Below are 17,677 nucleotides of genomic sequence, written 5' to 3'. Positions count from 1 at the left end.
TGTATGAAGACATGTTTCATCAACTCAGTGAAGCAGATCATGGTTGGTGATGAGATAGTGGGGGAAACATAACAAGATGTGATTTATACTTGGGGTCTGACTAGGATTTAGGGCAAGTTATTTAACCTAATTTCAGTCTCCTAGCCATAAAATGGTATAAAAATATCTAAGATGGTAAGGCAGGAAGTTTCTGTGGGGTAGGAAGGTGCCTGACATGGAGTAAGTAGTTGATAAATGTTGGCTATTAGTACTAGGATGTGCCTCAAGCATGACTTCTGAGCAGATGGGTACACATTACGTGAGTATTTTAAGCACTGTCCTTGCATAGGAGAAAGGAAGAGTGATGCCTTGAGCTTATACACACCGATGTATGTGTGTGTGAAGACAGTACCTGAAGCCTGATCCCGTGATCGTAAGTCTGGTGCCCCCTGCTGTACTGCCTCTCTTGGGAGATAGTTCCGTGATGAGTGGAGTCAGTGACATGGCATACGTAAAAGGGGTCGTGGACTGTGACAAATCCTTCCCGTTGACCACACTCACTTCACAAGCTTGCTCAGGTCCTCTGCCTATGAGAAGAGGATCGAACTGAGGACAGTTCTGCCATCAGGCCCTTATTCATTTCCAAAACTCCCATTTTCAATAACATCTTCCTTTTCCCGTAATCACTTCCAATATACACAGGCTATTTTTCAATTAATAAGGATCTCTAGCAATAGCCAAAAAAAAACCTCAAAATTCATGCATGTAGTCAAAGAGAAAACCCCTTAGACCCTTTCCTGGAGATTCTTACTGTAGATGATGCTGCAAACCTCCCTGTGGTTTCCAGCCCTAGAGGATGCAACACCACAAATCAGAGCAGGAAGGGAGGGAGAACTGGTAAGACACACAGGCTGAGAGCAGCAAGGACTGACAGCTGGAAGTGAGCTAAGAGGCAGAAAGAACACAGACACCTGGTACGAAAGTGTACAAAGAAGCAGAGCTGGCATCAAGACAGCCCCCAAAACCTCGACAAATCTTGACAGCACTGTTGCATTAAAAAGAAAATCAGCATATAAACTGATGTTGAAATGATAAATAAGCTCATTCATAAAAGTGTTATATTTTCTTCAATATTCTTTGTTTAAGAAGTCAGGGGTGCCTGGGTGGCTCAGTTGGTTAAGCGTCCAACTTCGGCTCAGGTCATGATCTCATGTTTTGTGGGTTCGAGCCCCATGTCTGTCTCTGTGCTGACAGCTGAGAGCCTGGAGCCTGCTTTGGATTCTGTGTCTCCCTCTCTCTTTGCCCCTCCCCCACTTGGACTCTGTCTGACTCTGTCTCCCTCTCTCTCTCTCGAAAATAAACATTTTTTAAAAAGTCAGAGAAGAAGTAAAAATGTTTATAAAGACTTCCTCAAATTTTGTTAAATTTTTTTAAATGTGTATAAACCATATTTTTTATTCACCTAGAACATTCCATTTGTTTCATCTTAAATTTCACTGGATAATTAAAATGTGTTGTGTACTTAAAATACCAGATGTTTAAACTTCGCAATAATATGATAACCCAAGAATTAGGGTTAATAATATCTCCACTTAATAGATGCATGAACTGAAATAGAGTTCAGTTACTTAACTGAGGTGACACAGTAAGTGGAAAAATGAAATTCAGGGGCTCCTGGGAGCCCGGGCTCTTAACCACCAAATAAAAATAAATAAGAGTAATAATAATAACAACAGCAAATCACATCTCATGTTTCAGATATCATTCCATCCACTTTACATACATTAACTTATTAAACCTTACAGTAATAAAGTAGGAAAATGTGATTATTCTCAGTTTACAGATGAGGAAACTGAGGCACAGAGTAGTTGAATAACCTGCCCAAAGACACAGCTTGGGTTTGAATCTCAGCAATGCATTACCACGGTTTACACTCATAACCATTATACTATCCTTTCTTTAACGGAAATCTAACAGTTCAATAGGAATTAAAAATGTGTTCTCCATTAGGCATGATCAGTTTACCTGATAAACTGAAAAACCACAATTTATTATAAACAATTTAATCTAGCCCAAAGGTCATGAGTCTTGAAAGACATATAAACCTAGAAAACAAAGTTCTACAGAAATTGTTTAAAATGAGGACAGTCAGAGGCGCCTGGGTGGCTCAGTTGGTTGAGCGTCCAACGTCGGCTCAGGTCATGATCTCACAGTTTGTGAGTTCGAGCCCCATGTCGGGCTCTGTGCTGACAGCTCGGAGCCTGGAGTCTGCTTCGATTTCTGTGTCTCCTTCTCTCTCTGTCCCTTCCCCACTCATGCTCTGTCTCTCTCTGTCTCTCAAAAATGAATAAACGTTAAAAAAAATTTAAAAAGAAATTTTTTAAATGAGGACAGTCATAAAGGTGATTCAATTGCCTCCAAATCTTAGAAGAAATTTAGACTCTGATTTCTTTAACGTTAGCCATTTCTCAGAGACTGCCACTCTTTTTTCTGACTACTTACCATTATTATGTGGAGTTTTACACAATAGTGTTGTGCAATCGGATTTAAGCCTGTCAACTGCACATTCTGAGCCACACACTAATATAGTTGAGGTCTGTGGATTAAACCCAGTGCCTGTCACAGTCATGGTCTGACCACCACCAAAGCTCCCTAATAAAGAAAAATAAAAGGGAAAAACACAGCTAATGAAATGAAAACCTCCTCTGTGTACATATTTCAAAACCTGAAATGGAAGTAAATTATAATAAATGAAATGATTCTTAGAACTGAAATTATATAGTATATATTATATTAATGCAACAGAATTCCTTTTGATGGTATTAATTTAAAACCTTTACTGAGTAAACATTACATCCTGTCATTTATTTCAACTACTTCTAGGAACTAAAATTTTATTTACCAGAGATGTCAAAAGGAATTTCAGAGTAGTCAAAACATAAATGCAAAATTACTATTTAATTAAGAGTACATTGATTATACTTTCTTTAACCACTAAAATAATTTTCAAATAGAAAAAAATATTTATGTATTCGTAATTATAGGTCAGTGACGTCTAAATATGATTTCATAAAATTATGTTAACACTAAGAGAAATATAGGCAGTAAATGAATATTTTGAAGTGATTCATTGATACATGCACATGCTTATTTGATGGATAAACCAAACTATCTTCAATGTGTTATAGGAACTACAAATCTTAGCAGTGTTTAAAGAATAATTTTTTTACTGAAGTGTTTACTGAAGATTAAGTGTTTACTGAAACAATATAAAATATTTGTAGGTTCCTACACATTCATGGCTACCTTGGCTTGGATGAATATTCTGAATAGTAAGTGGGTACTCAAATACAACTGTGGACACAGCAAAGCCTTTTGTCTTATGATGCATCATGACAGGATAGGTGCCACCAGCATGATCTCCAATGATGCACTGCAATACACTATCATTGACCATGGTTACATTACAGTGGATGTTGTTTATCATCACGGAAATTTCCAAGATATCAATACCAAAATTAGATCCAGTGATTTGAATTTGGGTTCCTGGTGGACCTTAAAAAAAAAAAAAGAAAACAATATATCCAGTACTTATATATGCATTGAAAGATATACTTAATTACTTCCATAAACAAAATAATATCCAGTATTTTAAAGCTTAAAAAACATTAACAAAATACAAAGTTTGGCTATACCATATATTATAATCTATAGTATATTTACTATAAATTATCTCAACATTCATTATTTTCCAGCACATTGTTATTCTGCTATTGTTAATGTTAATTCAGGCTACTGCAGAAGAGGGGAAAAGAGAAGAAAAAGATTCAGAATTAAGAAGTATGAATGTCTGGGGCACCTGGGTGGCTCAGTGGGTTAAGTGTCTGACTCTTGATTTCGGCTTAGGCCATGATCTTGTGCTTCATGGATTCAAGAACCACGTCAGGCTTTGCACTGACAGTGTGGAACCTGCTTGGAATTCTCTCTCTCTCCCTTTCGCTCTGTCCCTCCCCTGATCATGCTTTCTCTCTCTCTCTCTCTCCCTCTCTCTCTCTCAAAATAAAAAAAAGTATGAATGTCTGAGCAGGGGTGGTGAGTTGGAGTATATTTTATGAATGAGGCTTAGAATTTTTTATTTTTAGTACTTTCCTGATATTGGCAACTCTTTTGAGGATGGATTATTTTTCTTAATTTAAATATTTTCAATATATATACTTGATAAACAAATTATGATAGGTAAGATAGTAAATACAGAAACAAGGAATTAATTTTAAGAATTATAGATGAATGTTGATGCCTTGAATAAATGCACATAGAACAAAGTACTTCAATCCTTCTTCCTTTTCACAAAAATGCATTAAGGGCATTAAACACATGGAATTTTTCATAGTTCATCCAAATGAATGCCTTCATATTTAAAGAATAAGTGAATAGATACTAACCAACATAACTTGTTACACATAGAGTCATCAAATAGTAGGCTGATTTTAATTCAAGCAGTAATGGTAAAAATGGCCATATAACTGACCATAGTAAAGACCACTGACATCTAAATGGTCATTTTAAAGACCACAGAAATTAATAAGATCTTTCATGTTAGGAATAGTTTTAAGATACAAGCCAAAAAAATGATTTTTTAGTCTTAAATTTTTAATTTTGTCTAGCATTTTCACCTATCAAATGGAAGTGTTGTTCTAAGTTTGATCTATTGCCTATCTCTTTGGTAAATAAAGCAGCTCAGTTCTCACTTGTCTGCAAGTTCCATAACTTCATATACATTGCTTGAAAGAGACATTCAGGGGTGTCTGGGTGGCTCAGTATGTTAAGAGTCTGACTCTTGATTTTGACTCAGGTCATGATCTCAAGGTTCCAAGAGTTTGAGCCCTGTGCTGCTTGGGATTCTCTCTCTCCCTCTCTCTCTGCCTCTCTCCTTCTCTCTCTCTCTCTCTCTCTCTCTCTCTCTCTCTCTCAAAATCAATAAATAAACTTTATTTTTAATTTTTTAATTTTTATTTTATGTTTTATTTATTTCTGAGAGAGCACAACTGGGGGAGGGGCAGAGAGAGAGAGAGAGACAGAGGATTCGAAGCAGGCTGTACACTGACCACAGAGAGTCTGATGCAGGGCTTCAATTCACGAACCATGAGATCATGACCTGAGCCAAAGTCAGACTCAACCGACTGAGCCTTGCAGGTGTCCCTAAATAAACCTTTTTTTTTTTTTTTAAAGAAGGATACATTCAGGCAAAAAGATGGAACAGAAATGGCTCACAGAAATACAAACACATGCCAATATCCAATTCATCATTTGTAATGATTACAAATACATGGGGAAATGTATGTTATTGCTATATTAATGTTCACTTTAAAAAAAAATTCCTAAATGAGAAAACTTAATGTATCAAAGAAAATTTCACTAGCAAACTCTTGAAGGGAGAGAATACATCTTACCCAAACCTGGCACATTTTCTGGTAATACAAACTTAAAAAGATTATTTTTAAATAGCCTTTTAAAAGGGTAACATTTAGGGGTGCCTGGGCGGCTCAGTCAGTTGAGCGTCCAACTTCGGCTCAGGTCATGATCTCGCGGTTTGTGAGTTCGAGCCCCGCGTCGGGCTCTGTGCTGACAACCCAGAGCCTGGAGCCTGCTTCAGATTCTGTGTCTCCCTCTCTCTCTGCCCCTCCCCTGCTCATGCTCTGTCTCTGTCTCTCAAAAATAAATAAAGGTAAAAAAATTTTTTTAAGGCTAACATTTAATTATTTTCTTATTAAAGTTGCCATTCTAAGTTACATTTTATGAATGAATTTATTTAACCTTATCAGGTAGGTACTTGCATGTATAAGGAAACTAATATTTAAAAAAAATGTGTCCGAAGTTGTATTACTATAAACTAGAAGAACCAAGATTTGAACCTAGGCATCAAGGCCATGTTCTCACCTTTACACTATAGCTGCCTCTCCAGAATTCATTATGTAGATGATAAGCATTCCAACACCTTGAAGATTATCAGAAACAGCATAGAATAATGACAAAAAAAATTAAGACATCTCCAACTATTCTTACCTTAGAAAAATGAGTTATGCTAAATCATTATGCAAATCTTATTTCATAATATTTTTTCTATCTGAATGGGCCAATTACCTTCTTAAAAAGAACTCTGTTGAGTTAATAAGTTAGTATTCAATTGTAGTTTCATGGAAACAAGATACATAGAAAAAGTCTCAATGTTTAGTAAGATCACCTACCCCTGAATTTTAACAGTTGTTTCCTGTGCCATACCAGCATTAATGACATAAATTATCAATTCAACTCATAGATACCCATCTATTTCTTCCTCATTTTGAAATTCAGGTCATGTTAATGGGGATTTTGTTTCAAAATAGAAGTTGGAGTTTGATTAAAAATTTCATCATAAGAATGTGCAAAAAATAATCACAAAACGGAAACTACACAGAACTCAAATCCCATGTATTAACTGAGTTAAGTGGATTGTCTAAGAACACATCTTAATAATCACAGATAAACATTATTCCATTTCTACACTAGTAAATATTACTGATAATATCATATCAAGACAATAAAAGGAAGGCATTGGAGTACCTGTCCTTGGATCAATTTCTCTGAGAAGCGGAGTATCCTCCAAGGTGTATGTAAATGACAGAGGTGGATAAGCAACTGTATTAACGGAGATCTTCACATCGACCCTCCCAACCATCCCTGCCGGGGTACTGCAGAAGACTTCACTGGAGTTGACAGAAATAATTTCACAAGGTTCATCCCCAACAGTGACTGTGGTGTTGCCTGGATAGAAGCCATTTCCTGTGATCACCAAAGGAGTTCCACCAGCAATGCTTCCAGAAGTGGGTGTGACAGATGCAACTGCTGGGCTGCTAACAGTAAGGTTCCCCAGAGCCACACCTTTACTTCCCACCACAACACTAAGAGGATGAATTCCAGCTGGGAGAGGACTCACCAGCACGGTGATGTTATTGTCATTAACATCTATTGCTCTGACCTGTTGGTTTCCAATGAAAACAGCAATGTCTTCCAAGGCAGTGCCAAAACCGTCTCCTTCAATAAGAACTTCTCCAGGTCCTTTGATGGAGTTTGGGAGGATTCTCGTTATGAAAGCAGTGATACTTTCTGAGTATGAAAAGCTGCAGTTCCCCTGACACTGGGCAGGCACTCCATGTATTAGAAGATCCACTTTCACCAGCTGTTGGGGAGCGGGAGATGTTTCACACTCAATGGCTGTGTAATTTACAGACAGAACTTTACATGGCAAATGACCCATAAAGACTTCTGCACCTGCAGAAGAAACCGCAAATCCAGAGCCTTTTATGGTCACTCTGGTCATTCCGCTAGTTGATCCTGCATTTGGCAGCACCATGTCGATGTTTGGCAAAAGTACAAAACGCCCATCAGATTCACTGGACAGCGTGTTGAGAGCAGTGCCCAGGTTGTAGACAGTTAATGTGACAATTTCCCTGATGCCAACGTCCATTGAGTTTTGAGGGTCGATATGACAAATAATGGAATTATCACTACTTTCTTCTACAATACAGGGGTAGCTACCAATCGTAACCTGAAAGTAAGATGAATATGGAAACAAGTCAATACATTACTCTGGAGTGAACTTAAATTTTATATTAACAGCAACTGAATTTTAAAAATTTAATCATGTGCAAACTTTTTTCCTCATAAAACTGATTTAGGGGGCTGATTAAAGCATCTCTCGGATCAATCTTAAAACTATGACCATAGTGGGGGCGCCTGGGTGGCGCAGTCGGTTAAGCGTCCGACTTCAGCCAGGTCACGATCTCGCGGTCCGTGAGTTCGAGCCCCGCGTCAGGCTCTGGGCTGATGGCTCAGAGCCTGGAGCCTGTTTCCGATTCTGTGTCTCCCTCTCTCTCTGCCCCTCCCCCGTTCATGCTCTGTTTCTCTCTGTCCCAAAAATAAATAAACGTTGAAAAAAAAAATTAAAAAAAAAAAAAAAACAAAACTATGACCATACACGAATGGTCATAGCTACATTATTCATAATAGCCAAAAAGGTGAAAACAATCTAAATGCCCATAAATGATAAATGGATAAATACAATGTGTATACTATATAATGGGATATTATTCAGCCATAAAAAGGAACAAAGCACTGATAAACATAGTATATAACATTGAAGAACCTTGAAAACATTACACTAAGTGAATAAAGCTGGTCACAAATGACCACATTATTATTTATACATTCTATTTTATTATTATTATCATTCTATTATTTATACATTATTCAATTATTTATAAGAAAGGTCGAGAATAGGGAAATCCATAAAGACAGAAAATAGATAATGGTTGTTTGGGGCTAGAAGGGTTGGAGAGGTTGGGCATAATGTCTAAGGGTTAAGGTAAAATGTTCTAAAATTGAGTGTGGGGATGGATACACAATTCTGTGAATATACTAAAAGCTATTGAATTATGCACTTTCAATGGGTGAATTGTATGGTATATGAATTATATTGCAATAAAGCTGTTAGGAATTACGTTATGAGGTTATGGATGAAACATTTTCCTTTTATTGAGTACACAGTAGTAAAAAGGAGATCATTATATTCTTACCTTATTAGCACATGTGAGATTACTGAAGCCACATCCAGTAATTGTTATCAATTCATGTAGTGTTCCAGCAGATGGACTAATGTTGCTTATAGATGGTGAAAAACAACTTGAAAGCTCAAAGACCAATCTATCTGAATTTTTAACCCCAGTATTGTTCAGGCCACACTGGGGTTCTGTTGCTAGGCAGTCTGTCCCAGAGCTTCCCAAGTGCAAACTCACAGGTCCTTTAGATAAAAAGAACTACCCGTAAGTCATGTATAAATATTCTAAAACAAGAACCGTTCTCAGAATGCATTACTCTTTATTTTAATGGTGGTGGCTTATATTCCATTAAAACTTTTTCTTTTCTTTTGTTTTAGTGACAAGACGGGCTCAGGCAATACAAAGTTAAAATAAAGACCTGGACAAAGATGGTGCAGTAAAGAGAGAAAAGTGAATATAAAAATAATTTCCTTTTCAATGTTTCCAAAGCCAGATTCTATAGGGAAAATAAAACAATAACATCGTTTCACATCTTAATATATTTTGGGGCACATACAGAGGGTCAGAACCTTATTTTTTATTTAAGTTTATTTATTTTGAGAGAGAAAGTGTGAGTGGGGGTGGGTGGCAGAGAGGCAGAGAGAGAGAAAAGAGAGAGAGAGGGAAACCAAGAAGACTCTGCACTGTCAGCACGGAGCCTGACATGGAGCTGGAACCACAAACTATTAGATCAAGACCTGAGCCGAAATCAAGAGTTGGATGCTTAACCGACTGAGGCACTCAGGTGGCCCATTTTTTTTTATTAGAGAGAGAGAGAGAGAGAGAGAGAGAGAGCATGATTGGGGCAGACGGACAGAGGGAGGGAGACAAACAGAGAGAGAGAGAGAGAAAGAGAGAGTGAATCTCAAGCAGGCTCCATACTCAGTGTGATACCCAATGCAGGGCTGGAGACTTTGACTCTGGGATCATGACATGAGCCAACACTCAACCAACTGAGCCATCCAGGTGCTCTCAGAGTGTCAGAACTTCTTCACACTACATCTCATTTGAGGCATACAAGGATTCTGGGAGAATGGTAGGACAACATTAACATGGGCCTCATTTTATAGAACAAATTCCAATCTTAGAACAGTCCAGATTTATTCAAGGTCGTGTGGTTGGTCAGAGGCAGAAGCAGTGTTAGACCTAGTCATCAGCCTCCTCCTCCAGAAAGGTCACATACACCCTGGGTCACTGGAGTAACAGAGTTTCCATCTTTAACCCTCTTACCTGGAGCGTATGTAGCTTCAGTGCTACCCACAAACAGGTGCAAGGGAATGTGCCTGGTTTCAGCTGGTAAAACATTAATGACTCCTTGGAGAAAAATAGAGCGAGACTCATCAACATACCCACTGCTATAATAATGGATTCCAGGTGAAGTAAATTGGTAAGAAAATGAACCTGCCATAAAATAAGATTGTATGTAATAAATACAAGCAATTAATGCATCCTCAAAAAGAAATTTCAAATGATCATTCAAACACACATGCAGATGACAGGTTTATTATTTTTCATGCACATGACATTTCAACAGGAAGTAGTAAAAAAATGATTCACTGGTTATAAAAGAACCATCTTGTATAATGAAATTACATTCCAGGAAGACAAGAGCCAGCATTAATTTTTCTAGAAAACCACATTAAGTATGGCATAACTTACCAAATTTTAAAGAAAAACTCAACATGCAGTGAAAAATAAACAATACTTTGTGTTCATGAGAAAAAGTTCAAAGTGATTATATATACATATATATATATGTATATATATATATATATATATATATATATATATATATATATAACAAAACAGGCAGTCTAACAGTACACTTTACACTGAGTTGTTCTAGGAGAAATACTGATTTTTAAGGCTGATTCCAATCGACAGAAGTTTGTTACTTGCTACTAGTTTGGTGTGATTAAAACATACTCCAGTTTTCTTTGTATTTTGCTTATCTCAATACTTTTTTAATTGGTTGGTTATTCCAGAATGAAGAAAGACATTTCTGATATCAGAAATCATCTCTGATATACAAAATACATTGCTTACATTTACTTATAATAGGTTTATAAATTTTTAATATTTTTACTATAGCAATACAATGTCAAATAAATCATTTGTGTATTTATACACATTATTTATACAAAAGTATTTTAAATATAAACAATATCCTTTTATTATATCTAGGAAAAAGAAACATAACACAAAATTCAACAAAGTGGAAACATACCTGATGCAGATTTTTCTCTTCCATTCATAAATCCTTTGCCATCATAAATTACACTTCCAGGACTGGATACAGAGAATACCCTGTATCCTATTCCCCTGAGAAATGGATGTGTTTGCCAATGCCATGTCACTGTGTCTCCCACAGATACATTTAAGACTGATGGTGACCAGGCATAACCTAATCCATGTACTAGGAGCAAGAATTGAGACACATTTTTAAAAGAAAAAAGGAAAAGGAGTAAAAATTCTCAATAATTATCTTTGCAAATATTGCATTTTTGTACAGCTACTAGCAAAAAACTCTTTTAGGCTAACATCCTAAATTTTTTATGTGCATAATTTAAACATGTAACAAAAATAAACAGAAATAATGGAAAGTATGATCATGAGAAGCTAAGGAAAAAAATAAGCCACTCACCTCCAAAACTGATGATCAAGAAACAGTTTGAAAAAAATCAGAAAGTCAATAACAAGTTGTTCAGAAATGTCACATGGAATATTTTTTTAAAGCTATGGTCAATTTTTTAAACATAATTTTCTCAGGCATAGAGGCATGCGAAATCTATATAACGTCAATTTGAATATTTATTTAGGGACCTATGACCAATAACAAACAACAGACACTCAGTAGGTTTGGGACTGCAATAAAATCGAATGGCGATTCCTCATCTTGGCAATTGTAGTCTAGCGTTTTAGACTCAAGTCTACCACTGGCTCATTCTATATGTAGCCCCCTATGTCAAAGAGAGAAAGTATAGACAAATTACTGTCTATACAATTATAGAAAGAAATAGCAATATTTATTCTCTGAATACTTTGAAGTATTAAATAAATGAAAATAAAATCAATATCAGGGTAAATTGCTTCCATTATTTACAATATACAAATGTTGGCTGATACCTGAATCTTCTCCACTGTTGGTAATCCTAAATGTATTCCCTGTTGAATGAAGAATACATTTTATGACATTTTCTGATGATGAAATCACACTGCAATGGAAGGACCCTAGAAAGAAAAAAGATGGGGGAAATTTTTTCTCAAACATTTTTTGTAAAATATAGAAATGAAGTATAAGTAGTAAACAGTAAAGGCGCCACAAAAACTCCACATTATGTAGCAGGATCTTTGATATTTTTCTGATAGTTATCATGTTTGCGTACTGATTATTTTTACAACAGAGACCTTAACTTTTTTTTTTTTTTTTTTTTTTTTTAATGTTTATTTATTTTTGAGACAGAGACAGAGCATGAACGGGGGAGGGGCAGAGAGAGAGGGAGACACAGAATTGGAAGCAGGCTCCAGGCTCCGAGCCATCAGCCCAGAGCCCGACGTGGGGCTCGAACTCACAGACTGCGAGATCATGACCTGAGCTGAAGTCGGAGGCTTAACCGACTGAGCCACCCAGGCGCCCCCAGAGACCTTAACTTTTTAAAGTGTTTTATATGCATCAAATGTAAAATATTTATTAAAATTAAAAAAGTTACTCAATTTCTCTTTACTACCTTAACCACACTTAACTTTTTATACACTAATAGAAAAATAACGTTTCCATGATTGAACAGTATTTGTGTAATAACTCAGCACCTATAAGCACATCCTTTACAGTGAGAAAAAGGGATAACGCTCTTTGGTGAGGATAAGACTCTTACCTAAGAACACAGTGTTCTCAGTCGGTATTGTGCTGAACCCCACGCCCATAATAGTGACTTCAGTTCCACCATATAAAGAGCCTCTCTGTGGAAACATGGTGGTCACTTCCAAAATATACTGTATAGAAGCATTTAACTTATCTCTGCAAAAGAAAAATTGGTAGATGTTTCAGTGACTTTTCCATGGCGTCCTGTTGCTAAACTCTCATTAGAATATGACTCATTTCAAAGGAGGAAGAAGTTGAATATTTAATTAGACATTACTTTTTCAAACTAGATAATCTGATAATTATCATGGCTTTAATTTTGTTGGATGGTTTGTATGTATGTGTGTATATATATAATAATAATATAATCATATAACATGTAACAACATACTATATATATATAATCATAATGTATATAATAATAGTTTTTCCCTAACAATGAAAATTAGTTTTCTGAAAATCCCATGGCAGAATAATTTCATATGGAGGAACTTAAAATATTGTGAAATAAATATGGTTATGAGAACTGAGGTCACAAGAAATATATGCTATCCTTTAAAATATTTTACATATTCATTACAGTAAAACATAAAGGCAGCATTCATGATCTGTAAGAGTATAGAAATGAAATTCCATACATTTCATTTAAGAAATAGGGCTCCTGAGTGGCTCAATTGGTTAAGCATTGACTTTGGCTCAGGTCATGATCTCACCATTGGTGGGTTTGAGCCCTATGTCAGGCTCTGAGCTGTCAGCACAGTGCCTGCTTCATATTCTGTCTCCTCTCTCTCTGCCCCTCTCCTGCTCATGCTCTCTCTCTCTCAAAAATTAAACATATAAAAAAATTTTTAAAAAGAAATAAAAGTTGTATGCAACTAATTTGAATTTATTACTCTATATATGTTGGAAACTTGTCATGATCTCCCTTCCCACTATTTCAATGAGAGTTTTAAATTTGTTTTGCATTGTTACAGACGATGTGTCTCCGAGGAGGTCATGCTGTTCTGACCTGATACATAGAAGTAGACTCCTACATCCTAGCTCTCACCATAAGTAAAATGAGTCTTTGTATTAACTTTTATTTCACTTCCTCTATGCAACTGAATTGCTATTTTTTATTTTTATTTTTTTATTTGAGGAAGAGGTGGGGGGAGAGGCGCAAAGGGCAAGAGAAAGAATCTTAAGCAGGTCCATGCCCAGTGCAGAGGCCAACACGGGGCTCAATTCCGCGACCCTGGGATCATGACCTGAGCTGAAATCAAGAGTGGGATGCTCAACCCACTGAGCCATCCAGGTGCCCCTGGATTGGTATTTCTTAAACTGCCAGTGAAACACCCAGCTTTGTATGCTATCGATTCTATTCATTATCTCCATCACGCCAAAAGCACAAACCAGCTGCCCTGTTAATCAAAGGTGGGGATGTAGTTCTGGGGTTCATTCGTGGTTGCTCTTGCTCATCTTCCTTCACCTCAAGATTCTGCTGCGATAATCTCTCCTCCTATTCTGACTTCAGCTTTACCTACTTTTTTCTTAATTCCTAAATTTTAGTTTTCTCTTTTTCTAAGTATCTAAACCAGTACTTTCCTTAGGCCAGCACTGAAATTTTACTTCAAAATTTTAACAAACAGCTTCCAGGAAGAAAATAGTGAGAAGTTACCTACAGGAAAAAGCTGGAGAAAGATTCTCTCCATTCTCTCCTTCAGATGGTCAGCTCCTACCCATTTCTTGGCTTAATTGTCACCTTCTAGAGAATGCTTTCCTGTCCCTCAGGAAAAGTCAGTGCTCTCTACTATATGCTCTTACAGACCTGCAACCTCTTATTCATAGCCTCTTTCATACTTATAATTAAGTTATTGATGTAATGTGTTTGAAATCTGCCTCCCCAACAAAATTGTGGGTATTATTAATGGCAGAGGACATGCCCCTCTTATTCTGCACTGTGAATTCAGCACTGAACAAGTAACTAACTGCTCGGTAAGTATTTCCAGAATGAATGAAAATATGTGATATATACACAAATCTAGTTCTACAGAGAATCCTACAACATAATCTGAATTGTTCTCAAAACTAAGCACGTATTGCACTTTACATTTTCAGAATCTTTTGCAAAAGGAGATAGACATGGGTGAAGAAAGCAACTGCAAATATTAGAAGATGAATGGCTACTTCTTTTCTTATCCCAAAGCTGTTAGCCCCATGTGTCCCACAACCCCATGAGTTTATGGTCATTACTATACCTTGTTGATGCAAAACCCCAGTTTCTGACTTCTACATAGATATCATGTTTTCCAGGAGACAACTTGGGCAAAAGACATCTAATATCTGTGAAATTCCAGTGAAAAATCTGGCAGGGTCTTCCTCCAACATACACCTCCACGTTTTGTGCGAGTTCATTGCCAAAGTTATAACCCTTAACTGTTAAATTAACTTCTCCTATTATTTTAAAAGACAATAGAAGTTTTAGAAGAAGATTCCACTTATTATGTGGCATAAAATTTGCATATTAAGTAAATGAACTCATTTCTTATCTTTCATCAGATTTAGGAAATCCTAACGCTTGCAGAGGCAAAAGAAAAATCAGTGCAAGAATTGATATCTGCCATATGGAGATAAAATTCATATCTAATTGTTTCACAGAGGAAAAAAAAGATGGCAAAGTACTTTCTAAAAAACTTAATATTTTTCTCCTTATCACACATGTTCAAAGTGAAATAATAAATAGACTAATAGAACTTGTGGCTGGTTTTGCTTTAAGAAAGAACTGGGTGGCCCAGTTGGTTGGTTAAGTGTCCGACTTCAGCTGAGGTCATGATCTTGCAGTTCCTGAGTTTGAGCCCTGCATTGAGCTTTTTGCTGTCAGCACACAGTCTTCTTTGGATCCTCTGTATCCCCCTCTCTCTACCCCACCCTCATGTGTGCTCGATTTCCCTCTCTCTCTCTCGAAAACAAATAAACAATAAAAAAAATTGCAGGAGAAACTATACTTCAAAAACCTTTCTAGAAAGAGTTTACATTTATATATGTGATGTATATGTATGTGTGATGACGTATGTATATATATCTTACAAACATGCATCTTACATATACATATATATCTTTCATGCACATGTCAAATGACTGATCTCATTAAAGTTTTCCTTACCTAGTATTGTTCGTACTTTTGGACTAAAATCAGTTATAACCGGAGTCTGCAAACAGTTATAACTATAAGCATCCTTTGCTGAGGCTTGAAATCCATTGGTAATAACTGAAATATCAACTGTACCCTCAGTTCTCTGAAATAAGAAGAAAAAAATTAGAAAATATTCAATGTTGAGATGAAGAAATTTGATGGCTAAAAACAACTAGAACCATTCAAAATAAACTGCTGAAGATGTTTTGTTTCAAAGTTGTGAATCAGAATCAATTTTCAGATATTTAGAGAGCTGTGGTGTCAAATGCAGGCTACGTGTTTTAATGTTTTAGATAAAGGTATATGATGTACTGGTTTGAGGGAGGTTATGACCAACTTAAATGTATCTATATTACTGGATTCCTAAGGGCTCTGCAATATAGTTAAGATGCCCTGGATAAGTGACTCTTTTAAATTAATAAAGCATAAGATACTAAAAGTTTTGACATTTTGCTCTTAAAATACACTCATGTAATCTATTCCTCTTCATTGACAAATCACATTATTATATCTTTTGCTGACTTGGATTCACAATCCAAGACGAATACTTGGACCCCTAAGAAAAACATTTGGTGTTCTCACTGATAGAGGACCTACAGATTTCCCAATTAGGAAAAACAGTTTTTCCAGCACACAGTATTTGCTTAATGCGCACTCAGCCTTTAGCTGAAACAGAAAATCTAAACAATGTTTTCACTTACCCTATCCTCCAGGTTCTCATCATCATTCGGTCCAACACATGCTCTAATTTACTCTTCCTATAGATTTCAACTACATAATACCCCCACTTAGTCTGCTAAATTTTTTTAATGTTAATTACCATATTCAGCATCTTTGTGCACATAATAAACAAACAAGAGTCTTGGTTTAAATTTAAACACTATTTTTTAAGAGAAAGAACAACAATTTAGTGCTAAGATGCAATATTCCACAAGGAACTTCACATGGGGGTGTTTTTTTGGTATTAGATTTATGTATTTATTTATTATCAACAAACTGAAACTTTAACACATTTAAAATATATAGTCCTTAAAAAAAGCAAAAGATTTGCTTCTCTGAATTTTTTTAGACTGTTAGTGCTAAGGTTCTTTCATACTTAGATTTACCTGATCAACTCTCTTTCATCCTTCAAGCTCTGATAGGCCATCTATTTTTCTGTGAAACTCTTCTGACAGCCTCTCCTCGCTCTATTTTATTTTTACTTTGTTTTACTTCTTTTTAAAAATTTTTTTTGACATTTATTCATTTTTGAGAGACAGACAGAGTGCAAGTGGGGGAGGGCCAGAGAGATGGAGACACAGAATCTGAAGTAGGCTCCAGGCTCTGAGCTGTCAGCACAGAGCCTGACGTGGGACTTGAACACACAAACTGTAAGCCAAAGTCGGACGCTTAACGGACTGAGCCACCCAGGCACCCCCAGTTTGTTTCTACTTCTATTATTTCAAATCGAACACACTGTTTAGTATTGGTTTCTCTGTCTGTCTTTCTAAATGTTAGGTATCTAGAATGTGGATATAATACTTCCTATTTGGATCTTAGCAGAAAGATGTTGAAGAAATAATTGTGAAGGAACGTTACTATAATGCTGCAGTTCCTAGGTAAATATGTCACTTGTTTAAACTTCTCCTGAGATGTCCCTTAATTCATTAGTTTTCAGAAAAAAAAATAACTAAAATCAGATGTCTTACTTTTGGTGTTCTGCAGGTTATCTTATTCAAATCCCCTTCAATCACATTGCAGGTTTCATTTCCAACTAACACCTTTGAATTTTCATTAAAACCAAATCCAGACAGAGTCAAAAGAGTACCACCTTCATAAGGAAATGACAACAACAATAACAGGTCAACAATACCAAAAGGAAACTTTGGCAAGAATCTAACTCATCCTTCAAGGATTTTCTTATCATCCAATGGATGGGTCGTCAAATAGATCAAGGACTAGGCTCAGTGTGTGTAATCACTGCCACATAGTACAGCCTGAGCTCTGAAGTCCGGAACCATAAAGGAAACTAGGCTAAGTGATTTAATGAAA

The 17,677-nt window shown here is 36.3% G+C and overlaps 1 protein-coding gene across 5 annotated transcripts in view; it reads right to left on the bottom strand.

Moving 5' to 3' along the window:
* The window catches only part of PKHD1L1 (PKHD1 like 1), a 158,118-nt gene that overhangs the window by 80,676 nt on the left and 59,765 nt on the right, over nt 1-17,677 (bottom strand). For all 5 annotated transcript variants that reach the window (XM_045049585.1, XM_023248273.2, XM_045049586.1 and 2 more), the window contains 12 exons: nt 17,335-17,456; nt 15,617-15,749; nt 14,712-14,907; nt 12,488-12,630; nt 11,739-11,843; nt 10,840-11,028; nt 9,843-10,013; nt 8,592-8,815; nt 6,580-7,564; nt 3,286-3,534; nt 2,482-2,631; nt 392-566 (listed from right to left, as the gene is read on the bottom strand). In XM_045049585.1, the coding sequence (XP_044905520.1) occupies nt 392-566; nt 2,482-2,631; nt 3,286-3,534; nt 6,580-7,564; nt 8,592-8,815; nt 9,843-10,013; nt 10,840-11,028; nt 11,739-11,843; nt 12,488-12,630; nt 14,712-14,907; nt 15,617-15,749; nt 17,335-17,456 (2,842 nt within the window). The remainder of the gene's footprint in view (nt 1-391; nt 567-2,481; nt 2,632-3,285; nt 3,535-6,579; nt 7,565-8,591; nt 8,816-9,842; nt 10,014-10,839; nt 11,029-11,738; nt 11,844-12,487; nt 12,631-14,711; nt 14,908-15,616; nt 15,750-17,334; nt 17,457-17,677) is intronic.

The sequence above is a fragment of the Felis catus genome, chromosome F2, assembly GCF_018350175.1.
Source record: "Felis catus isolate Fca126 chromosome F2, F.catus_Fca126_mat1.0, whole genome shotgun sequence".
Lineage (NCBI taxonomy): Eukaryota > Metazoa > Chordata > Mammalia > Carnivora > Felidae > Felis > Felis catus.
The sequence above is the reverse complement of the archived record's forward strand: the minus strand, read 5'-3'. Positions and strand labels throughout refer to the sequence as shown.